The 25,509-nt window shown below is 40.4% G+C and overlaps 1 protein-coding gene across 3 annotated transcripts in view; it reads right to left on the reverse strand.

Moving 5' to 3' along the window:
* KIF5C (kinesin family member 5C) overlaps positions 1-25,053 on the reverse strand; it is a 210,626-nt gene extending 185,573 nt beyond the window's left edge. For 2 of the 3 annotated variants that reach the window (XM_072613152.1, XM_072613153.1), the window contains exon 1: positions 24,445-25,053. In XM_072613152.1, the coding sequence (XP_072469253.1) occupies positions 24,445-24,570 (126 nt within the window). In that variant the 5' untranslated portion in view covers positions 24,571-25,053. The remainder of the gene's footprint in view (positions 1-24,444) is intronic. The other variant, XM_072613155.1, reaches the window with a different exon arrangement.
* Between the last annotated feature and the right edge of the window lie 456 nt (positions 25,054-25,509).

The following is a 25,509-nucleotide window of genomic DNA, read 5'->3' on the forward strand; positions in this document are numbered from 1 at the left end:
GGTAGGACAAGATGGTGTTAGTATAATCTGTAAAATTAGGAGGAGCTTTATAGTTCCAAAGTATTCTGAAGCCTACGATTCCCATTTACAGACAAAGAACTTGAAACTCAGAAGTAATTTAGAATCATATCAATTTATATCTTAAAGGAAGCTTAGAGATTATTATGCCTCTCATTAATGATGTGACCTCATACTAATTCTCCCTTCTCTTAATACCATTTGCATTGACTGTCCTCTCATGATTAACACTTGATTATACACTTTCTCATTCTCCAAATTGTCTGAAACATACATTTTCATATTTTATTATATCAGCTTTGTCTCCCATCGCCATACCTTTGCATTAGCTGTGCCCCATGCAAGAAATGCTCTCCCTCCTCACTTCTACCTCTGGGAGTCCCTAGTTTCCTTGTTTCTTCTCTCTCTCTCTCTCTCTCTCTCTCTCTCTCTCTCTCTCTCTCTCTCTCTCTCTCTCTCTCTCTCTCTCTCTCTCCCTCTCTCTCTCTCTTGCGCGTGCGTGCGTAACTTTGTGTTATCCACCACATCACCTCAGTTCGAGCCCTCATCACTTCTTACTTGCATTATAATACCTCTTCATTGCTCTCCCTTCTTCTGGTAACTTTCCTCTCCCTAACCCATCCTCCACATAGCTACAAATATATATTCCTAAAATGCAAATATAATCCCATTACTTCCCTGAATAAAAATCTTCTGTGCTTTCTTCTTTCTTCTAGGACAAAAATACAAATTTGTCAATATGGATTTTAAGCTCTTCCTCATTGAGCCCCAGTCTATATTGCTGCCTTGTTTCACATTACTTTCCACCACCCACAAGTTCACATTCCAGCCAATCTGGCCCACTTGCTGCACCCTGACTCAGCATTCTATCTCCTGCCTCTCGGATCTTTGTACAAGTTTGTCCTCCTCGCTTGAAATTCATTCAGTCCTCTGGATCTTAAAATTATCTGGTCTGAAGTTTTCCATTGACATTATACCATACGAGAATTTTTTGTTGCTGTTTGTTTTAAAATAGGCTTAAGTAAGTATTTAAAAATAAAATCATCTCCTTCCTTTTTGTTTGGGAAATGTTTTTTGGATTAGTATATCCTACACCCCCCCCCCCAAAAAAAGAAAAGCAAGTAAAAAAATTGACCTTCATTCCTACCTAACCATTTTTTAGCAAAAAAAATTCAGACCATCTTTAAGACTCAGCTCAGGTGTTACCTGCCATGAGAAGCATTTCTTGATTCCCCCTAATTATTAGTACTTTTTCCCTCCTCAAATTATCTTATAAGCATTTATTTGTGTATACCTATCCCCCAGTAGACTGTAAACTCTTTGAGGGTATGGTCATTTTCTTATTTTGAACCATGCTAGGTACTTATCCAGTACCTAGCATACAGTACTGCTTTATAAATGTAACATTCAATCCACAAACAAGGATTGATACAGGCTTTAACAGAATTAAAACCAAAATAAACTTTTTAATGCTCTACAAGAGTCTTCCTAGGAGCAAAAGGAAGAAGAGCTAAGTACTAATGAGAAAAAGTAGAAATCAGCTATGAAAGGAAGGAGAAAAAGAGAAAGAGGCGAAGCAAAGGAGGTTCTAAGAATACAAATGTTCTCCATCTACCACCATAAAAGGAAAGACGATTCTGCATGATTCATCCAGAGATAAGAGTAAAAGTTTCATAACTCCAATTTTTCTTTTAAATAAATGAAACCTTAGCTTGAGGATTAAGGCAAAATTTATGTATGAAAAAATAAAATCTATTTGGTGAGAAACAGCAACTTGTATTCAAAGGAGATGGTTACGTGTGATAAAGAAAAATGTATTCTGGCCTCTTGTGAAACTTTAAGTTCATAAAAGGATGTTAGGAGGAGGCAACTTGTAGCACTGGGAACTTCTGGTCAACTCTTACTGTACTTCATCCCACATAATTATTTTTTTAAATTTTCTCTCTCTCAGTCAGTTAATCAATAAAAATTAATTGCTGAGTATGTGCGAAGGACTGTGCTAGGGATATGAAAAGAGACAAAAGACAGTCCCTGACCTCAAGAGCTTACAATCTAATGGGGAGACAGTAATATGCAAACAAATATCTACAAAGCAAGTTATATAAAAGATAAATAGGAGATAATTAATAGAGGAAAGGCATTAAAATTGAGTGGGATTGGGGAAGGCTTCCAGTAAAAGATAATATTGAACAGCAAGGATTTTAGTTGGGACTTAAAAGACAGGAACGTCAGTCGGTGAAGCTCTGGAGGAAGAATGTTCCAGGCATGGGGAACAACCAAAGAAAATGTCAGGAGCTGAGACATGGAGTATCCTGAGAGTTTAAGTATCTCATTTGCAGAATGATCAGAACCCCAGTGTCACTGGATCAAAGAGAACATAGTGGGAAGTAAGGTTTAAGAAGACTTTAAAGATGGGGGTGGGGGAAGCATTGATTGGTTATGAAGAGTTTTAAATGCCAAACAGAGCATTTTGTATTTGATTCTGGAGGCAAAAGGAACCCAATGGAGTTTATTGAGTAAGGAAGGTGATGACATGATGAGATCTGTGCTTTAGGAAAATCACTTTAGTGGCTAAATAGAAGGATGGATTGGAGTGAAAGAGACTTCATTGAGGCTAACACCCTCACCAACAGGATATTATAATAGTCCAGACTTGAAGTGATGAAGACCTGCACAGGGTGGTGGCAGTGTCAGAGGTGAGAAGGCGACATACTCAAAAGATTTTGCAAAGTTAAAATGGACAGGCTTTAGCAACAGATTGGAAATAGGGGATGGAGAGAGAGTGAGGAATCCAGAAGTCCTACGTTGTGAATCTATGGGATTGGGAAGATAGAGTTGCCCTCTTCCCAATAACAGGGAGTCAATTTTGGACATATTGAGTTAGGATGTCTACTGGACATCCAGTTCAAGATATCTGAAAGGCAACTGGAGATGCAAGACTGGAGTCAACAGTGCATTTGGGGCAGGCTAAGTAGAGTTGAGAATCATCAACACAAACTAATTAAATTCATGGGAACTGATAAAATCAGCAAGTTAAGTAGTACAAAGGAGAAGAATAGAGGGCCTAAGACAAAAGCCTAAGGGAAACCTACAGTTAGAGTCATGATCTGGAAGAGGATCCAGCAAAGGAGACAGAGAAGGAGCATTCAAAGAGGTAGGAAGAGAACCAGGAAACTAGATTTTTGTCCCACAAACAGAAGAGACTATCAAATAGTGTGATCAACAGTGGTAAAAGCTGAAGAGGGGTGAATAGAATGAGGACCAAGAAAAGGCCATTGGATTTGACAACTAAGATCATTGCTAATTTTGGAGAGAATAGTTTCAGTAGAATGATAATGTCAGAATATAAAGATTTAAGGGGAGAGTGAGAGGAAAGTGGAGGCATCTATTATAGATAGCCTTTTTTGAGGAGTTTTGCCACAAAGGTCAGAAGAGATATTGGACCATAGTGGAAGGATCAAATAGTTTTCCCCCAGAATGGGGAAGATATAGGCATGTTTGCAGACAGTAAGGAAGGTGCTAATAGACAGAAAAAGAATGAAAATAAATGATATAGCAGGGAAGACAGAGGTGTCAGTCTGATGGAGGAGATGAGATGGAATGGGATCACTTGAACAAATAAAAGGATTAGCTTTAATAAGGAGTAAGGCCATTTCATATAGTGGCAGAAGGCATTTGAGAGATAAGCAAGAGGAGAGAAGGAGTTCACAATGAATGGCCTCAAATTTTTTTCTATAAAATATGGGGCAAGCTTGTCTCAGCTGAGAGAATGGGGACAGAAGGAAGCATGGGAGATTTGAGGATGGATGAAAAGTTTAGAGAAGCCACTGTGGAGAACAGGATAATGTTTTGAGATAAGTTTAGTAGGATTTCCTATCAGCAATGAAGGCCCAGTTGAGGTTGAATAACATAAATTTGTGGTGGACCCAGTCACACCACTTGCATGATTTTCTCCATCTTGATTCAGCAGAATGCATGTAGGACCTAAGGTACTGAACGGTGGGAGTGATCCAAGACTAAGACTTGCTTCCCTCTCTCTCTCTCTCTCTCTCTCTCTCTCTCATCCCTTTTCTCTCCCCCTCTCCCTCCCCTTTCACTCATCTTTCACTTCTCTATTCTATTTCTTTGACCATTTTTATGTCCCTTTCCCCCCTTTTCTCTGCCTTGGATATGTTGGTAGGCATTATCTAGGACTACAGAGCTTGCTGATTTATGAACTATGCCATATAGCCCCTCTACCTCCCTCCTTCCCTCACAAAAGCAGGAAGGAATAATTCCTGTACTACATTTTTTTGCATCTGGGAACAGAATTAGACCTTCTCAGAGAACAACCAAACATGTTATCTTGTGTCCTGTTGGGTGATCTCTAATTTTCACACTTTTTCAGGGAAGTAGAAATAGAAAAAGGAGATCAGAAAAAGGTTGAAACAATGCTATACCACTTCTGGAAAAGATACCTAATAACATAACATTCTGGGAAACTTCCTGGCCTGCTTTGTGAAGGGAGCTCATCCCTATTTTGAATTTCTATAGTAAAATGTTCCCAGCTTTTGTTGTTAATCAGTATAACCAGTATGTATCCCAGCAAGAATATCCCTTTGCCCCACACTATCATTTTACAAACCAGCTGAGTAAAACAGTGAATTCAAGATTATATCCTAAGGCCGTGGCAAAACAAAATGTGTTTAACAGAAAAATAAACAAAAAACCCCATCAGTACTAAGATATGGGGAGGCAACCTGGCACAGACCTCAGAGGTATGGCTATGAACTGTGGAAAACCTGAACTCAGTTACTTCCTCTGATACCCACTGGTTGTGTTACTGGACAACATCACCCGGTAGATCTGAAATTCTGAGTTCTAAGTACAGTTTTATTCTACATGGGTGACCAAAATTTCCACGCTGGGAGGAATTTTCAATACTAATGAAATCACAGGTTTAGACAGTGAGATAATGAGATAATAAAGACAGCAATGAGACTGTAAAAGGACTTTCTATATCTGAGACCAGGAGAACTGGGAGGGAGACAGTAGAAATGAATGGCTGGAGGAGGCATAGGGGTGGGACAGTTAATACTTAATGAAATAAATCAAAAGTGATTAGAATCATGGAATATTATTGGGCCATTGTGGAAAGCATCTTAGAAGTCACCTAAGCTAACTTCCTCATTTTACAAATGAGGTAATCAAGGCCAAGAGATATGAGGCAACTTCCCTTTCCAAATAAGTGGTAAAGTTGGATGAGGAGTTCAGATCTCTGGCCTCTCAATCCAGCCACTGAATCCCAATTACATCACCACCTTTATGTTGCATAATACTGCTTGGGGATGTGGCATCATATCACCTGAACAAACATCCCCTGCTAGATTCACAAAGGGGGCATTTCACAGTCGCCTGCCTGTGGATGTGATGTAGGCTCCACCTCTCTCTTGAAATCCAACCCCATGCTGTGCGTTCCACACGGTGTCCATGGAAACATCCCCACCCACCAGGCAGCATCTATACACACAAATAGAAACAACACCCCTATGCAACTGATAAATCAGATTACAAAGAAGTTAACCTAATAACCCAAGATCACATAAACTGGAGAAAAAGGCAAGAAAACAAAACAAAACAACATGCCAAACCATCTGAAGATGAATCTAGACCAGTTCTGTTCCTAGTCTACAAGTTATCTCCCCAAATGACTTGATCCTTTTTTTCTTTCAAAAATAATTTTGTTCATTTTGCTCAGGAAAGAGGGAGAGGCAGTAAGTTTAAACATTGTGTACAATGTCAGATTATTTTGATGTATTGTTTGGTTGTGCTGGATTTTTCCTTCTGCTTCCCCATTTAAAAAAAAATATTTGGTATAAGGGGTGGCTGTCTGGTAGGGGTTAGAGATACAAGGGGAAAAAATCAGGTTACATAAAAACAAAAAAATCAATAGAAACTTTAAAAAAATCAGATCACTGACAGCCACAATGATTAGAAAATGACTATGCATATTGTGACCCACGAACGTAATGGAATATTACTATGTCACAAGAAATGATGCTGATATTGAAGACAAAGAAGAAATGGAAAATTATATAAATTGATATGAACTAATTGAACCAGAAAAATCATATATGCTATGATTATAAGACCATAAATGGAAAAAAACAATCAAAACAAAAACAAAATAAACAGAAGGCTTTGTGATTTTGATGACCAAGTCTGGCGTCAAAGAAAAAAAGAGACAACGTGCCTTGATCCCATCTTTGCAGAACTGGGGGACATTACTCGTCCTGATACCTAATTGAGGTACTGTTTAATTTGCTGAACTACTCTCTTTGTTTCTTCTTTGTTTAGAAGGAATGACTCTCTGAGAAGAGGAGGAAGGAATGTATTCAGAAATAAACATGACGTAAAAACAAAAGATATTAAAATTTTTTAAAAATTTTAACATCAATTCACTGCCCACTAAGGCAGCAGAAAACATAGCCAAGGTGCTGGAAGTAGAGGGAAAGGGAGAGAAATGGAAATAAGAGCTCAGACACAGAATTTCCTCCCAAAATAAAGACCTTCCACCTCCACTGAGAAGGCAAGCTTTCCAAAAGAAAAATCCCTCCTCCCAGGACAAAGAATAAATAGCAGCAACCTGTTTCCAGCAGCAAAGCAATTGGTTTCCTTGGATTTCAAAAACAAAGCCGCAGTCCTCCACTGCAGTATCCAATTTAATGGAATACTTTTATTCTGCAGTGTGGAAGAAACCTCATTATAAGGCTCAAGCATTGAGACAGAATCCATTTCCAGTAGAAGGGGTTAGTCATTCACCTTGCATTAGCAGAAAGATAGTAAGAGAAGGTAAGCAGCAGATTTTCAGTCACCAAGGAGCTTCTTGCCTTGAAATTAAAAACAGCATGGGGACAGCTACAACACAGCCCAGCCTGGTCTTACCAAGAAGTCAGCAACTGCTGGACAGAAGGAGCAAGACATAAGGAAAAGATGGAAGGCCTTCAGTCAAAGACCCACTTTTAGAATTTATCAATTTGTAGTCTTTTAGAGAAAAATCAGACAGCAAGAAAGGCACAGGGACATTTTCAAAAGAAAATACGTGTCACTTTCCAGTGCTGTGAATGTCACCCACTTCAAACAAATCACTAATCTGATGCTGTAACTGGTTGGACTTGACTGGATGTAGCTCAGGCGGGCTCCTTTCACCTAGCAGTTCTCTGTAGGAATCTTGTGGGGATAACTAGGGAGTGGAGGGGGAGGTCCAGGGAGGGAGGGCCCATGGATGTTCTCCATCACAGACCCAAAGCAGGTTTGCTTGTTCTTTTAAATCTTAACATACTGAGAAATCCACAGCAATTTTTTTTTAACAACAAAAGATTACCGCTATAGATGCTTGTTTTTATGAGCTTGCCAAAAGCTTGCATATCTTCTAATCTTTGTTCCCTTGCTTCCCCCCATTTTTCTCTTGTTTCCACCTGTCAATTAGATTTGGTCTCTACTTCTTTTGAAGGCTTTTTTTAATTGTTCTTTTGTAAAATTTATATTCTGATTTGTATTATACTCATTTGTATATTTGTCAAACCTGGATTATAAATCCTTTTATGTCAGGAGAACTATGTCTCACTAATATATACGTCATGCAAAGCAGAATTGAGACAGCACAAAGAAAACATAGAATGCAAAAATTTAAGGTATCTACCTCAAATATTCACACGGACTTTCTGTGCCCAATCTGTGGCAGAACATTCTAAGCTCCTATTGGTCTCATCAGCCACAGTCAGACACACTGAAATTTCACTTTATCACGGTGATATCATTTTGGTCCTCTTCGAGAACGAAGGACAGCAACCAGCCAACCAATATGTGTCACTATAGAACATGCATTTAGCAAAATCTTCATAGTAGGTATTTAACAGATGCTGACTAAACAAATGAAAAATTCACAACTAAATGACCCCTTTTAAAATATCAGGGTAAATCTGAAATTATAAAACACATAGGGATGCTTCTCTATGAAATGACATCTTTTACAACATATTAAAGATGTCTTTTTATCTGCAATTTCCCATTGACATATACTATATACCACTTGAGAATTTTTTATTTTTATAGTTTGGTTTTTTTTGTTAATAAACAGGCTTAAGAAAATCATTATTTAAAATTTAAAATAATAAAATCTTTTCTTTTGAGTCAGGAAATGTCCTCAGATTAATGTATCCTCCAAAATAAGAAAGGATAAGGAAAGGAAGGAGGGAACAAAGGAAAATAGGAAAGAAGAAAAATCTTCACTTCTACCAAACTGTTTTGTAGACAAAAAACATATTAAGAGATCATTAAGTAAAAACATTAGCTTCCAAGTGTAATTTATATTCTGAGGTAGAAGAAATAGGATTACATCTGGGGGTGGGGTTTTTTTAAAATACTCCAAACAGATAATTAGTAGGTTGTTTTCCTTAATTGTACAAGGAACTTGATTTCATTAACAGGGTACAAATTTCCCTTCCAAATTCTACTTTTTATAAACACCATGTAAATGATCTTCTCTAAGAATGTTCCAGGATTTCAAAATAAGAATTAGAAGCTATATATTCAAGTTCAAGGGAGAAAATAAATGTACTTAGGAGTATTAGGTGTCAGACACAAAACACAGGGAGAAAGTCACACCTCACTTCCTTAGAGAATAGAGTAGCCTACTTTTTACTCATGAGACCGACTGAGACCTGTAAATAGGAGTATTATCCTGTGTAAGGGAGAGTAACAGAAGGAAAAACCTACTTTTCTTAAAATAATCACTCTTCAACAACTACCAACGTAAGAACAGTCTACACAGGTTCATGGGGATAAGGTTTTAAAAGATAGTGTCATTATCCCCATCATTATTTTTTTTTGCCTATAATATAAAACCATAGAAGATCTGCTGTGAAAAAAATTTTTTAATGAGCTTTTTCTCCATCTCACTTTCAACCAATGATAAAAAAGTCAACTGAGAGAAAAGAAAAAAGCAGAGTACATGTTGCTCTTTGAGAATTAAAAGAATGCGCCCCCTTTAAGACACGTATCACAGGAAATGCTATGTTTTTCATAAGTTCTTTTCACTTATTTTCAAATGAAAAGGTATACTACCCATTTATCAGCGATGGAGTTTGGGAGCACATGAAAGGATAAGCTGATATCTCAAAGTACAGTACAGACAGTTTCCAACTCAGGGAAGGGCTACATTCAACATTTGTTTGGGACTCAATACATTTCCTACAAAAACTATGTTCAGTGTGGTGATTAGATTCCCAGACTAGCCAAAAAGGCCTCATTTGACCAATAATATATTTCAAGTATTCTACTCATAGTATTTCCGAACCTAAAGACTACATATAATAATAATACCAAAAATAGCTAATATTTATCTAGCACTTTAAAGTTGGCAAATTGCTTATACTATTCTCTCATTCAATTTCCATAAAAATCTATGAGGTGCTCTTATTATCCCTATTTTACATAGAAGGAAACTGAGGCTGTGAAAGGTTAGGTGATTTGCACAGATTATACACTAGTAAGTGAGCTTAGGTTCCAAGAACATTACCCTATGGATAATTAAGGATACCAACTTCATTGGATTACACATTTAAATCTGGAATAATCCTCAGAGGTCATGTCCTCTAAACTCCTCATTTAAAAGAAGAGAAAACTACTGCCCAGAGATATTAAGTAACTTTGGTAGAAAATAGATTGGGAGCCAAGAACATCATGTCCTCTTTTATCTACAGGAGGAGAAATCATTTTCCATTTCTCCCCATCCTTTCCACCAGCAGATAAGTGGAGGGGGGAAGAGGGGAAAGTTCCTCTCAAAGTCACTAAGTGGTGCTTCTAAAGTAGGGGAAGAGGTGAGAGTATGGAGAAGAGAAAATGAGATGGTGAACTTGAACCTCCTGATATTTAGGCACGCTTCCCACCACACTTTTTCTTTTTACCCAAGGACCTCAGAGATTACACAATTGCTTTCCTTTCTGCTGGAATGGAATGGAGGCTTGAAGTTTCTCATCTACCCGAGACTAAGGTTTTGTGTTGTTGTTGTTTTTAATTCTAACAATCACAAACTGACTGATGGGGAGATAGGTTAAAAGGCTTCTCTCCTTTGCTGACTGTCTTCTTTTTTTTAACTGTTATTGAGAAAGTTACACCAAACTATGAATTGGAAGCACTGGGTATACAAAGGACAAAAGAAAATTTTATCTACATTTTAAAGGAAAAGCAGATTAAGAATCTCCCAGTAATTTGATCAAAAGAGCAGGAGCTTGACAGCAATAGGAGGATTGAACACTGGTAGGGAAATCTGTGAGGGACTTGAGGGTATTGCTGGATGAGGACTAGATGAAAGACAGCTTTGAATATGAACATCTCAAACATCTTAGGCCCTACCCCAGACTGGTTCTGAGCTGAGATCAGAAGGGGAAGGGAGGAGAGAGGAAGAGAAGAAAGGGAGGTGGAGACAGAGAGAACTCCAAGCAAAAACAGTGAGAAAAGGAATTCTGCTGAGATGTGTGTATATATGTATGTGTGTATGTATGTATGTGGGTGTATGTATATATACATATATATGGGTGGCATGTCAATCAATTAACATCTATTAAGCACTTACTACGTTGGGAGGCACTGTGAGGCAATGGGGATACAGAGCATACATACACACATAAAATAAATATGTAAGTACAACACATAAATACATAAGTAAGCAATAATTTTAGAGGGGAAGACACTAAGCTGAGGTTTAGGAAAGACCTCATGTAGAAAGTGACAAGGGCTGAAGGAAGTAGTAGGTAAGCCAACCTACACTACATTTTGTTCAGCACAGTACCAACCAAATATGGAGTGATGCTAAGATAGCAGGTCAGAATATTAACCAATTGTTCCAGACTCCTGACATTTACATAAGCCCACTGAAGAAGCAGTAACAGGAAAAGCCATTAAGGTGCTTTCTATAGCTTTTCTAGAAGATATCACCAGCACCTGCTCTATGTTATCAGGAGGGATAGCTAAGACGTGACTATTATAAAGGGAGGTATGTTAGGAATCTTGATTAGCAATGATCACTCAGCATGTGTTTCTACAGCAACAAATCATACTACATGAGATGAATCTATCACAGCAAAGCCTCCCCTTTGTTTCAAGGTCGATATATACATTTGTTTCCTTGCATGCAGGAGATGGTAGGGCAGTGGGGAGGGAGGAAGGATGCAGGAAAGAAATTCTCTCTAGGGAGTTTTCAGAGATGGTCATTACCCTAAAGCACACATAGGAGGCATTCACCATTAACACAAAAGAGAAAAAGCTTCCAACTACCATTCATTCTGTCTTCTCTTTTGACTAAGATATGCCTCTCTGCTATTCAGGAAAGACTGAATTTTTGATCATCTTCTAGCAGTAACATCCACCAGCAGAGTACCAAGTGAGACAAAAGGTAAGCCTTTAAGATTTGCCAAAGGCTTACCGCCAAAGTGGAAAAGCCACATCGATCGTACAGATCTCTGCATTATTGATGTAAAAGGGAGTGAATGCTTTCTTTCAAATGTATTTAAGTATAACTTGTTAAATTTTTAGAAGTTTGCAATACTCTTCCCTCCCTTCCCAGCTACTACATGGAGAGTAGGAAGGTAAGAGAAGGAAAGCAGACAACAAAGAAGCCTCAAAACGAAACTGTTTCAAGATGGCAGCCACCTTTAAATCACTGCCTCTGAAACCCAAGGTATACCAGTGACAACCATGGGTAGACTACAGAGACAAGGCTATGAGCATATGCAGTGTTCCACATGATGTGCTCTTCCTTTTAAGTCAAGACCATCACATATAGAACACAGGGAAAATGGCATCCAATAGGAGGTTGTAACGGTCCTATGTATACCAAAATATTTGTAGCAGTATTTTTATGGAAGGAAAATACCACCCCAAAATGGATAAAGATTTTATTTGAACTACACATTGACTAAACCAATTATGGTACATGGATGTAAGGAAAGATTGCTGTCATAATTAATGACAAACATCAACAATTCAGAGAAGCAAAGGAAGACATATAAACTATAGAGAGTGAAGTAAGCAAAACCAGGAAAATAATATACACAATGACAACAATGGAAATGGGGAAAAAAAGGAAAGAAAAAGAAAAACTGAATGCTATATATTTATAATGACCAAGCTTAGTCTCAGAGAAGAGTTGAGAAAATGAACCATCCCTTCCTTCACTACAGAAGTAAGGAACTATGGGTATGGGGGGACTGCACATACACTTGGACATGGTCAAGAAATTTGCTGCTTTTGCTGAACTGATTTTTTCTCTTTGTTTTTTTAATCTGTGATAGAAGGGGTGCCCCTATAGTGAGAGGAAAGAGGTATATGTGGAAATGAATGTGATCTAAAAACAAAAGATGATAATGAAAATAAGGTAAAAAAAATTAAAGACATTTGTAACATTTGAAGGGAAGGAGTTCCTTTCTTAATTTAACAAATAATTGTTAAAGTGTTTACTATGGGCACAGTGCTATACTGGATCACTATTATCAAAGAATTTATTTAGTAGGGAAAGAGAAGACATATATATATATATATATATATATATATATATATATATATATATATATATATATATATATATATATATATATATACATACACTTAAATATGATACAAGAAGGCACATGGTAAGTGCCATCTGAATAAGTAATGCCAAAGTACTATAATAATTAAGAAATGGGAGAGTCACTTAAGTGACAGGAGGAAGTATGGCACAGCAGCAAGAGCATTGGCTCTGAAATCAGAGAACCTGGGTTCCAAACCTTACTCTGAAGCATACAAAGTGTAGCCTTAGATAAGTCACTAAACTTCCTTCTGCCTTGATTTCCTCATCTGTAAAATGAGATATTTGGGCCAGATAATGTCTGAAGTGATTCAAGTTCTAATCCATTATCCCATAATAAGTAAGATCTCAGTGGAAGAGCAAAACCTTGATAGGTAGGACTTCAAAAAGTAGTAACGGAATATTCAGAGGGAGAGAAGGGGAGAAAGTGGGGGTGGGACTGAGGAAAGCACACAGAATATTCAGTTATCAGTAAATAGTCCAGTTTACTTTTACCAAAAGGGATTCATGTAAGGTACTAGTAAGAAATAAGAAAAGGCAGACTGGGATCAGGTTTTGGGGAACCATAAATATACACAACTATCCACCTGCATATCCCATTTCAAAAAGATATGTACACACATACACATACACACACACACACACACACAAACACAAACACTTCACCCTAGTTTCCCTCTTTGTTCCATTCTCTTTGACCAAAAAAAGTCAATGGGGAATGAGAAAACACAGAAAATTACTGCACACCAAAATACATCACAACAGACTGGGAAAATAGCATTTCACACAAAACATGCCCCAAATACTAGTGAAATGAGAAATTTGCTAATTGCCTGGTGATAGGTGACCCATTAAGAAAATCCCTCTCTAATCAATTCAAGCTCTGGAAATATGTTTCTTCGGGGAAAAGCGGGGAAGGCAATGAGCCTAAAAAAGGATATGGGACTTACCATATGGATATGGAGGGTTACCTCCAAACATTATTCCCAAACCAGACAGAGCTCAGGAGTTCCATGGAGACCTTTACCCAGATGTCTAACCCAAAAGATTGCCCAAAAGAGCAAGCTAAGGTCTCAGCTGATGAGATCCACCATTAAGTTTTCAGAACGGGGGGCGGAGCCAAGATGGCGAAGTAGAAAGACGCAGGTACACATAGCTCCGAACCCACAAACCAGAGAACGGCAGAGGGGACTAACCCAGGGCGAATTCTGCACCCAGAGACCACGGAATATTGGAGCGAGGGAGATTTCTGTTCCAGAGAGACCTGCAAACCTCTCGCGGGGGGACCTTCGCTCCGGGGACTGGGCGCCAGGGCGGGAAGAGGAGAGCAGCCCTGCCACGGCAGCGACACCGTGGGAAAGAGATCCGAGAGGGCTGCGGAACAGAGTCTCCAGCGGCCACGCGGGTCCCCCCACCCACAGAGGGACCTGCAAACCTCTCGCAAAAGGTCCGTCGCGCTGCAGACACCGTGCCCAGCCCGGACCTGCAGCGGCGACGGTGGCCGTGGCTCCGAGAGACAAAGTTCTGAGAGGGATCCGGAGGCGGGATCTTCAGCAGCTGCATGGGCCCCCCACCAACAGGTGACTGAGGGGGGTAGGTGAGAGAGTCTCTTTGGCGGGTTGAGAGGGGAGTGAGGTGCCCCCATGGCTCGGGGCCCCCAGGGAAGTGGGGGCTGAGAGGCGGCTGCGGACGGGGGCTCCCCAAACGGACGGGAGCCTGGATCCATTGTGGAAGGTCTGTGCATAAACCTCCTGAGGGAATTGAGCCAGAGAGGAGGCCCTGCCCCTGACCTCAGCACCTGAACTTAATTCTCACACTGAATAGCAGCCCTGCCCCCGCCAAAAACCCTAAGGCGGGAAGCAGCATTTGAATCTCAGTCCCCAAATGCTGGCTGGGAGGACCAGGAGGCGAGGTGGGTGTGAGGAGAACATTCAGAGGTCAGGCCACTAGGTGGAGACAATGCCAAGAAAAGGGAAAAGAAATAAAACTATTGAAGGGTACTTTATCGGAGAAAAGACACTTCCTCCCTTCCTTTCTGATGGGGAGGAACAATGCTTGCCATCAGGCAAAGACACAGAAATCGAGGATTCTGTGTCCCAGCCCACCCAATGGGCTCGGGCCATGGAAGAGCTCAAGAGGAATTTTGAAAATCAAGTTAGAGAGATGGAGGAAAGACTGGGAAGGGAAATGAGAGGGATAAGGGAGAAGCATGAAAAACAGATCAGCTCCCTGCTAAAGGAGAACCAAAAAAATCTTGAAGAAATTGGCACCTTGAGAACTAGCCTAACTCAGCTGGCAAGAGAGGTGCAAGGGGCCAATGAGGAGAAGAATGCTTTCAAAAGCAGAATTAACCAAATGGAAAAGGAGATTCAAAAGCTTACTGAAGAAAATAGATCTCTCAAATCTGGAATGGTACAGATGGAAGCTTTGGACTTTTCGAGAAAGACAGATATCTCAGAACATACCACGCAGATTCAAAAAATGGAAGATAATGTGAAATATCTTATTGGAAAAACAACTGACCTGGAAAATAGAATCAGGAGAGACAATGTAAAAATTCTGGGACTACCTGAAAACCATGATCAAAAGAAGAGCCTAGACATCATCCTCCACGAAATTATCAAGGAAAACTGCCCTGAGATTCTAGAACCAGAAGGCAAAATAAATATTCAAGGAATCCGCAGAACACCGCATGAAAGAGATCCAAAAAGAGAAACTCCTAGGAGCATTGTGGCCAAATTCCAGAATTCCCAGGTGAAGGAGAAAATATTGCAAGCAGCTAGAAAGAAACAATTCAAGTATTGTGGAAATACAATCAGGATAGTACAAGATCTGGCACCTTCTACATTGAGGGATAGAAGAGAATGGAATAGGATATTCCAGAAGTCAAAGGAACTAGGACTGAAGCCAAGAATCACCTACCCAGCAAAACTGAGTATAATACTTCAGGAGAAAAAATGCTCTTTCAATGAAATAGAGGACTTTCAAATTTTCCTGATGAAAAGACCAGAGCTGGAAAGAAAATTTGACTTTCTAACACAAGAATGAAGAGAACCATAAAAAGGTGAACAGCAAAGAGAAATCATAAGGGACTTACTAAAGTTGAACTGTTTACATTCCTACATGGAAAGACAATATTTATAACTCTTGAAACATTTCAGTATCTGAGCACTGGGTGGAAGTACACACACACACACATGCACACACGCACACATACATAGAGACAGAGTGCACAGAGTGAATTGAAGAGGATGGGATCATATCTTAAAAAAAAAAATGAAATCAAGCAGTGAGAGAGAAATATTGGGAGGAGAAAGGGAGAAGTTATATGGGGCAAATTATCTCTCATAAAAGAGGCAAGCAAAAGACTCATTAGTGGTGGGATAAAGAGGGGAGGCAAGAGAAAAACATGAGATCTACTCTCATCACATTCCACTAAAGGAAAGAATATAATGCACACTCATTCTGATAGGAAAACCTATCTCATAATACAGGAGACTGGGGGACAGGGGCACAAGCAGGATGGGGGGGAGGATAGAGGGGAGGGCATGGGGAGGAGAATGCAATACGAGGTCAACACTCATGGGGAGGGAAAGGACCATAAGAAAATAGAAGTAATGGGGGACAGGACAGGATGGAGGGAAATATAGTTAGTCTTATACAACACAACTAGTATGGAAATCATTTGCAAAACTAAACAGATATGGCCTATATTGAGCTGCCTGTCTTCCAAGGGGAAGGGGTAGAGAGGGAGGGAGCTAAAGAAGTTGGAACTCAAAGTGTTAGGACCAAATGTAATGTTCTTACCACTGGGTAACAAGAAACACAGGTTAAGGGGTCAAGAAAGCTATCCGGCCCTACAGGACAAAAGAGAAGACGGAGACAAGGGCAGGGAGGGAGGATAGAGGAGAGAGCAGATAGGTCACAGGGGCAATTAGAAAACTTGGGTCTGGGGGGGAGGGGGAAAAAAAGGGGAGAAAATTTGTAACCCAAAATTGTGTGAAAATAAATGTTAAAAGTTTAATTAAAAAAAAAAAAGTTTTCAGAACACTGCCCCACCAAATCATCCCAACAAAGTAAAGAGTTCTTTACTATTAAATGACCAAGAGACAAGAAAAAGCACAGAAAACAAAGAATCAGAGCAATTGGGTACATTAGAGAAAATACTTTTCTCTTCTAATCTGTGTTTATTAAGGTTTGACCTTGGTGAAGAGCAAAGTGGACAGAATCTTGGATTTCCCTGAGCTACTGGAACAGCCTTGCCAAGCCAGAAAAATACTGTTGGCTAACTGAATAAACCACACCCTAACACTGAGAGGAAAAAAACTACCTTGAGTTCACAAGTCTTCTCTGTCACCTCTAGGAAACTAACTGACCAACCTTATATACAGAATCCATTAAATGGGCATATTTGTCAAACAGTTTTAATCATGCAGTGCCTTACTTTTATATTTGTTATCGCAATGAAACCATCCTCTTCAATCAGTTTTTGCAAAGAGTTTTTGTAAGTAATAAACTGCAGAAATCTGTATTCCCAAATCTTTCACATGGAACTTTTATCAGTTCCCCTCTTTATAAAATATAATCCTCATGGGAGACAATTCCCCATGTTTTCTGCACAACAGCCCAGAATTGTGGAATAGAAAATGGGTGTTCGATTGCTTACATACCCCTCATGAAATCTGTTCTCATTCAAGTAAGTGAGAATGTTTAGCCTGGAGAAGAAAAGACTTTGGATAGGGAGAGAAAGGGACTAATAACTATCTTTAAAAATAATTTTTATTAATATTCATTTTAATATCCTTAATAATAACTATATATTTGAAGTGTCATCATGTGGAATAAGAATGAGACATTCTTCTTGGATGCAAAAAAGCAAAAGTAGGATCAATGGTCAGAAATTACAGGGAGTATAAAGGAGGAACCTTCTAATGATTAGAGTCATCCACAATTAGAATAGCCCTCTGTGGGAGCAGTGAGCTCTCCCTCACTGGGGATCTGCAAGTAGAGGTTAGGTTTAGGAAGAGAGTAGAGGGTCTTCATACCTTTAGAAAGGTTGGACTAGAAGACCTCTTGAGGTCCCTTTCAGCTCTCAGATTCTATTATCTAAGAAAAATAAAAAGGGATTATGTTTGGGTGCTCTCAACACTCAGAAACTAGAGGGGACTGATTACTTTAAAAATATGAAGGAAATTAGATAAAATCAAAACTTCAGTATAAAGGAGAGTTAGTTGTAAAATTAGGAAATAAAGAATTTGGGGTGTTTTTAATTGAGATAAAAGAGAAAGAAATCTGAAAACTAAGCAATATATGTTTATACAAGTTTTTTAAAAAGCAATTCAGATTAATGATAAAAAACATTCTCTATTACTTAATTTTACATGGAAGGAGATCTAGGCATGGAGAACTTTTTCTCATTCTAAAAAAGGGAAGAAGAACCCAACAGAGAAAAACATTTGGAAAACAGAAGGAAATTTTCAGGAAATCTAAGCATTTTAGGGAAATACAAAATAATGAGCTCTTTAGTGAACAAAGATCAAAATCAGTCAACTTAGAAAGTCTCCAGTAAGTACCAATGCACAAGGTCTATATGTGGGGAATTAAAAGTGATATAAAACAGTCTCTTTCTTCAGTCATGTCAAAGGTTTGGGAGTAGATATGAACATGATTTGTTGAGAGAACAGAAATTAGACCAATCTGGTTGGAGTAGAGGGTACATATAGAGGATAGAAGTAGATAAAGGAAATAAGGAAGACTTAGGTTGGCAAAGCCAGTTGTGAAAATGAGGTTAATGAAAAACACAAATCAGAAATGAAGTGCTATGCCCAGTTTTTAGATAGGTATTTGTTATGTGTATGTATATACAGAGAGAGCGAAAGAGAGAGAGAGAGCATCAGAGACGGAGAGAGAGAACACAATTATATTCCCATTTTGACTTTCAAAAGGCATACTTAGAAACAGGAATCAGACTATAATTGGCTAGAACATGTGTCCTCATTTAGAAAAGGTGCTTGGATGAATACTTCAAATATCTTTGGTTAAAACAGTATTATAGCTTTTAACGAAGAACAGAGCCCTTAGAAAATCGTTCAAAGGTCTGATGTTTCTTTTTTTTTTAAACCTCCACCAGAATGGTAACTTGGTCTGAAACCTGACCACTCCCTTTCCCCACCCTGTCTCTCCTATATAAGCCATCAAAAACTGACCTCTGTGTTCCCCGAAAGTGGTCCCCCAGCTCTAGAGATTACATATGTCCAGTTATAGATGCGATGTTTGAACTGATCTCTTACATAGACCTGGACTCATTCTTCCACAAAACAAAGGAGGGAGTCTTTGCTAAGCTAAGCTTTTTTAGAATGACAAATGAAAGCAGTATAAACTCTTGTCCTGCTCAACTGGAAAGAACTAAAAGCACAAGAAATCTATTTCAAAGACCTATGCTAGAAAAATCGAAGACAATGGGCTGTCACTAATAACATTTTTTAAGAGCCAAAAGGATCACAAGTAAATAGATGACTCAGCAGCATTTTAATAATGACTATGAAATTGCTAAATACTCAAAAAATTGAATTTGATCAAATATTTTTATATCTTAAGAGCAACTAAAGCTTTATTATAACTCCTCTCCTCCTCCAAAATGTCTAATAGCATTCTCTTCATTCTCTACTTCCACCTCACTTTATCTTTCCCAGCTATCAGAGAAGCTTGGAAAAATTCTTTCCAAGTCATTTTTTTCAATTCAACAGGCAAAGGAGAAGGCAAGGGGAAAGATGAAGTATTAATTACACAATCGATCAGGCCTACTAAACGAAAAAACACTTCATTTCAAAGTTAATTTTATAAAAGTTTCTATTTTCACAATATGGGCCCACTAAAAAGCTTCATACTATCTTGTGTCTTTAAGACTGGAAAGAACTTCAGTGATACTTTCATACTACTGCCTCATTTTACAGAAGAGAAAACCAAGGTTCAGATCAACGAAGGTTACAAGTCTACAAGATCAGTAAAAATACCACAAAAGGAAGAAAACTTCTGGAATCTATAAGCAAAATTTATGAAGAGCCCACTTACAATGCAAGGCATTGTATTAGGCACATGGATATATGAAAAAGTAGGGTTTCTGTCTTCCTAGAACTTAGTTTTAATGGGAGGAAAAAAACATATGGACATTTTTAAAAGGTAGTTCAGTATAGACAGTGTTTGGGGAGTTCAGAAGAGGGAAAGATCACTTTGGCCTGGGGTCGAAAGATCAGAGATTTAGAGAGCTATAAGTGATCTTAAGAAGTAATCAGATTCAACCCTCTCATGTTATAGATACTAACTTGCCTAGGATGACATGAGTAGTAAATATCAAAAACAGACTTTGAACCCACATCTTCCTGATTCCATGTCCAGCATCCTATATACTATATATACCATGCATAGTTAAAGAAGACTTCACAAAAGACGTCAAATTAAGGCTGAAATAATTTGTCTACCATTCCATTCTACAGATGTGGAAAAACAGTCCCATAAATATGACATGCCTAAGGTCATACTGCCAGTGGGATGGCCAGAAGTACAACCCATATTTCCTGATTCATATTCCAGGACTCTTTGTCCTACAATTCTATAAAGAATTTCTCCCCTTCCTTAGGGGAGAAATGCTGAGATGACATAGACAAAATCTTTCTATCCTATTTGTTAGCCTATACTTCCCTGACAGCAAAAGAAGAGAAAAAAACTTTCAACTTTGTGGTGCAGTTATAGAAATAGACAACACCCCTGGGGTTCTGAATTTGGAGCACTGCTCATTCAACTGTATTTCAGTTACTCACTTTTGTTCCTTAGTAACAACCAACACTATTTGGGAGCTCCTGCTTAATCCCTCTCTTCCTTCTCACTGCACCCTCTTGCCACCCTGAGATGCACACACCACTACCACTATCACCACTCCAGAAAAACAGAGTAGTGAGTCTCCAGACTGGAGGCTTCCTCACACCTGCTTACCCACCAAGATGCTGCCTGCTAGCTCTAAAGGAATTCAGCTGCAATCCATGGATCTACTCAGAATAGAAAGTGTGTCTACAGCCTGCCAGGACTTTAATTTCCTTTAATTGAACAAAATGAATTGAGTTTTGGGAAGAGTTCCAGTGTGACAAGCCATTCCCTGACCCTTAGGGACAACAAGAACCTCCTACCCACCCCCCTTCTTCCACCTCCAAAGAAGTATTTACTGGCTGAAGTACAGTCAATAGTGACCAGAATTTATTAAGTACCAAAACTCTGGTCTACAAAGTGCCAGTCTTTTTCAAAAAGCATCATGACACAGGTGACCATAATGTCATATAGGCCTAAAAGGAACATTAGAGGCTATCTAATTCAACCCACTGATTCTAAAAAATAGGGAAAGCTGAAACCCAGAAAAGACAAGTGACTTGTCAAGGTCACACTGCTCATTAGTGGCACCTTGCATATAATAGTCAGTAAATGTGTTGCCTTGGTTTTCAGTTATGAAACAATCCAAGATTTAGATTTTTTTGATTAAGATGGTCAGGTAATGACTTGAATCTTACTCATTATCCAGGATGTGCAGTAATCCATTCCAGATAAAGAATTCCAATTTATTCAAATACTCCTCTTTCTCTATAGGGGCTATCTGTTCTTCCCCTTCCCCAACTCCACCATTTATAAAGCAAACATAAGGTTCTCTTTAAAAAATACATAATAAGGACTATAATTTGGTTCAGAGAGATCTAGGTTCCAATCCTTCTACTGTTACCACAAACTGGGGAAGTCACTTCAACTCTGAGTTTACTCATGTGTAAACTGACTTCATATGGTTTGTTACCTTACAGGATTGTCATAAGCATCAGATGACATAATGCAAGTACAGCAGTTTGCAAGTTTATGTATTTCAGTAGCTATTATCAGTTATTGTCACTCCCCTCCATCCTGAGTACCTTCTGACTTATTAAAATTAATGCAGATTGGCTTATTTGAATTAATGAGCATATAATGATCCAATGAGTGGTATGACCCTAAAATACCTCCAGACTCCAAGTGAAAGGGGCTGGCAATTTTTGTGGCTAACTCTCAGTCCAAGATCAAACTGTTTCATAAAGAAACATAACTCCAATCTTAATTATTTCATTGCTTATTATAAAGGGAATCGTGTATAGCTGTACTGCATAAAGAACACTGGACTTGGAATCAGATCTCAGTTTGAATCTGGATTCTGTCACATGTTATCTGTGTGACTCTGGGAAAATAAGTCACTAAACCTCCCAAAAAGGAAGATTTTGATTCCATTAGAGCTGTCCAAAAGGCAAATGAACTTCCTGGGAAGGTAAGTTTTTCATCTCTGGAAATCTTCAAGCATAAAATGGATTCCCACTTGCCTGGTATATTGTAAAGAAGACTCCAGCTCAGGTATAGGTTGGACTATATTGATTGTACAACTGGTACACAAAGGAGCATGTACAATAATTTATATAATGTTTTAAGGTTTACAAAATAGCTTTACATACATCATTCTCATGTGATCCAGGCAAAAACCCTGTGAGGTCAGTACTATGGGTTTATGTTACTGTCCTCTTTTCACAGATGAGGAAAATAAGGTTCAGAGAAGTTATGTGAATTGCCTAAGGTCACACACTTAGATGGCCCTGAAGGGAGGACACATACTCAGCAGTCTCTTACTTCTAAGTGTGGCACTCTTTCCACTCCAGGGCTGCTTCTTTCAGTCTAGTGGAAAGAACACTGGAGTTACTGGGGACTTGGATTCCAGTTGTGACTCCAGTTATTTGACTATGGGTAAGAAACTGATTTTCTCAGCAAGTTAGTTTCTTTTTATTTAAAATGGAAACAATAATATTACTACCACCAACCTATCACAGGATTGTAGTAAGAATGGCATTTTGTAAACGACAATAACAACAAAAATGATATATAAATGCCAGCTTTAATTTTGTAGCAGAGGTAGACTTAAGGGATGGCAAGTTTGCTACACTTGCTAAAGGAATATTAAAAACCACAACAGCCAAGGATTACTGTAGAATATCTCTCCTTCAACATTTTGTAATAAATATTTGATAAACATTTATTTTCCCCTGCAAATAAACAAAGACTAAAATGTCTTTCCCGAACTGCTCGAAGTCAGGTACTCCACAGATTATTCTCAGTAACGTCACACAGTTTCATGAGTAGTTTGAAAAGGAGGGGGAGGGGAACAAAGGGGTACAGAAGTCAAGCCTCTGTCCTCGTCTCCATCTTCCTGCAAGCATAGGTAGAGCCTATCCCACAAGTGAGAAATACATGAAGATATCCCCAGTCCATTTGCGGGGACTGCGGCACAGAAAGCCATCACCTCTGTAGGGGATGGAGCAACATAGCTACCATCTCAAATTTACACCTCTGGCTCCCAGGGACAGCCACCTTCCTGGTGCCCCCTCGGCGTATTGTAGTTCCCTGCCAATCACTTGACCTAAATACATCAGCAATTTGGGGGGCTGGGGAAAGGAAAAAGACCGGTGTGTGTGGTGGGGGGAGGGCTAGTCAGAGAGACAGAGCATGCTCAGTGATCGGGATGACATCAGCTTAATCAATGCTGGGAAGCTGCACCAGCAATAGAGAAGGCTGCCAAGAACATGTCAATGGGGACAGAGAGGTTCGATCAATTGCAGTACCTTCCCTATGAGTACAAAGGGAGCAGAATCAGACACCCGGGGAACAAGCAGTGTGGGAATGGGTGGAGGGAGAGGCAAGATGCACACCGGGATGGCAGAACGGGTTCTCTTTTATTCCTTGGACCAAAAATAGACACACCATCATCTCCTTCTCCCAGAAGTCAGGACTCTGGAAAGAGTGAGAGATCTAATTTGGAGAGAGTAGAAAGGAAAGGACCCGGAGCAGAAAGTAACTTCTGCACTTTTCAGTGGGGGAGGGAGATTGGTTGCACCCTCGTCACCTCTAGCCTCCTTTCTCTAACAGCTCACCGTAGAAACCTTCCCGTCTACACTCGGGGCACACCCCCGGGCTTCGGGAATAAAGAAAAGGGGGAAAGAAGGGAAGGTGAGAGGGGGGAGGGAGGGGGGAGCATGCCCTATCCTCCCTCATTCCTCTCCCTTCCCCGCCTCCTAGCCCCAGAGGGACCACCCCTAGACCGAGGGGAGGAGTGGGGGAGAGACACCTGACCTTCCCGGCTGCGCCTCCAGCACTACCTCGGCGCTGCTCCTCCGCTCGCCCTGCTGTGATCAAGGTGAAAGGCGGCAGGGGAGACCCGTTTTACACCGCGGATGGGATTTCGGATCCGCTACCCATTTGTGTCCCTCTATTTTCTTCTCCCTGAAGAAGCGCTAACTAATACATACATGCCAGCACGAGAATAAGCGCGTGGGGTGGGGTGGGGGAGTGGGGTGTATAGTACTTATTTTTTCAAAGGGGAGGAAGGACAAGTAAATCCCAGTCCGCCCATCCCCCTCCCACACTTGTATACAGGGTCCATACAGCCGGCGCCGGGCAGGGGAACAATGGGGTCCAGCTTTGGCCCCTGCTGTGCTTCCCCTGAGCGCCCCCCACCCCTACGCGGGGAACAATGGCGACCGCGAAAGCAGCTCCCTGGCCCCCCACATTCCTCCCAACACTGCCCTGCTGCCTGCCCCCGGAGGCCGGGGAGGGAACAATGAGGGGCCAGGGGGTGACCTGCTTCTCCTGCTCCGGGGCCACGAGAAACTGCCAGGCAGGAATGTCAGAAGGGGTAGTGGGAGCATCTCCTGTCGGGGGGAGGGGGAAGTGAGGGAAGAGAGGAAAGAAAAGGAGAAAATCCAACAGAAACTTACCCCTATGACCACCGTCTCCTCTCCTTTAAATTTGGGGATGAATTTGTCCCCTCGGAGGATCTCTGCTTCATTCAGAGGCCGGAACCTGCACATCACTTTGATGCTGCATTCAGAGGGGTCCGCCATCTCGGCCGGCTGTGGGCGAGGGCAAGGGCTGGCAGGGGGGGATGGGGTGGGTGGGGTAAGGGGGACAGGAGGGTCACTGGAGCTAGGGGTGGGAAATACCCGGCCAGCAGCCGAGCCACGTCCCAGTGGGGCCCGACGGGGTCCAGCGCGCGTACTTTTTAGCAGGTCATCGCGAACTCTTCAGGCTTGGCCGCTCCCGAGGAATGGAAACAGGACAAATCCAAAGCATTCAAACCCTCCTGCCCCTACCCCCGGGTCAGGCTACAAATCTGCCCCTTCTCCCCCAGTCCCTCTCCCTCCCCCTCTGCTACTGCAGGCCTGGGGAGGCTACAGCAAGTGAGGGAGGGGACGTCTCCAAAAGGGACCCAGAGTCTCTCCTCCTCTCAGATCTCAGAGGCTCCTACGGGCACTGCCATCCTGCATCAGCACCAACTACCTTCCCTCGCCCTTATTCCTCCTACTATTTTCCCCTCCCTTCTACCATCCCCTCCCCCTCCCAAGGGTTTTATGACTTCACTGCATTGACTCCACCCCAGCCTCACTTTTTCCCAGGCTCTGGGCGACTGACTCGACGCGCATGCTGGGAATTGTAGTCTGCCTGTCTGCAGGTAGAATGGACCATGATCACTTGGGTTGAGTTCCCAAGGGTTGGGGTGGTCTACCCAACCTCTGGAAGACTAGATCTTCATTGTCCAAGCCAAGCAGAGGATGACAGGGTAATCATCTAAAGCATTCAGATAAATAAAATTTCTATGGTTTTCCTATAGAAGAAGCACGTCTTAAAACGCTACTGTTCAATAAAAGCCTTAATGGAGCACTTTCTTGAAGCTAGAACTTTTTTGGATGCTGTACTTATAAGAGTTAACATTTCAGTAGCCCTTCCCCTTGTCAAGGTCAATCCCTATTTTGTCCTTTGATTCCATCCCCTTCCATCATTGG

Source organism: Notamacropus eugenii, chromosome 5 (assembly GCF_028372415.1).
Source record: "Notamacropus eugenii isolate mMacEug1 chromosome 5, mMacEug1.pri_v2, whole genome shotgun sequence".
NCBI lineage: Eukaryota > Metazoa > Chordata > Mammalia > Diprotodontia > Macropodidae > Notamacropus > Notamacropus eugenii.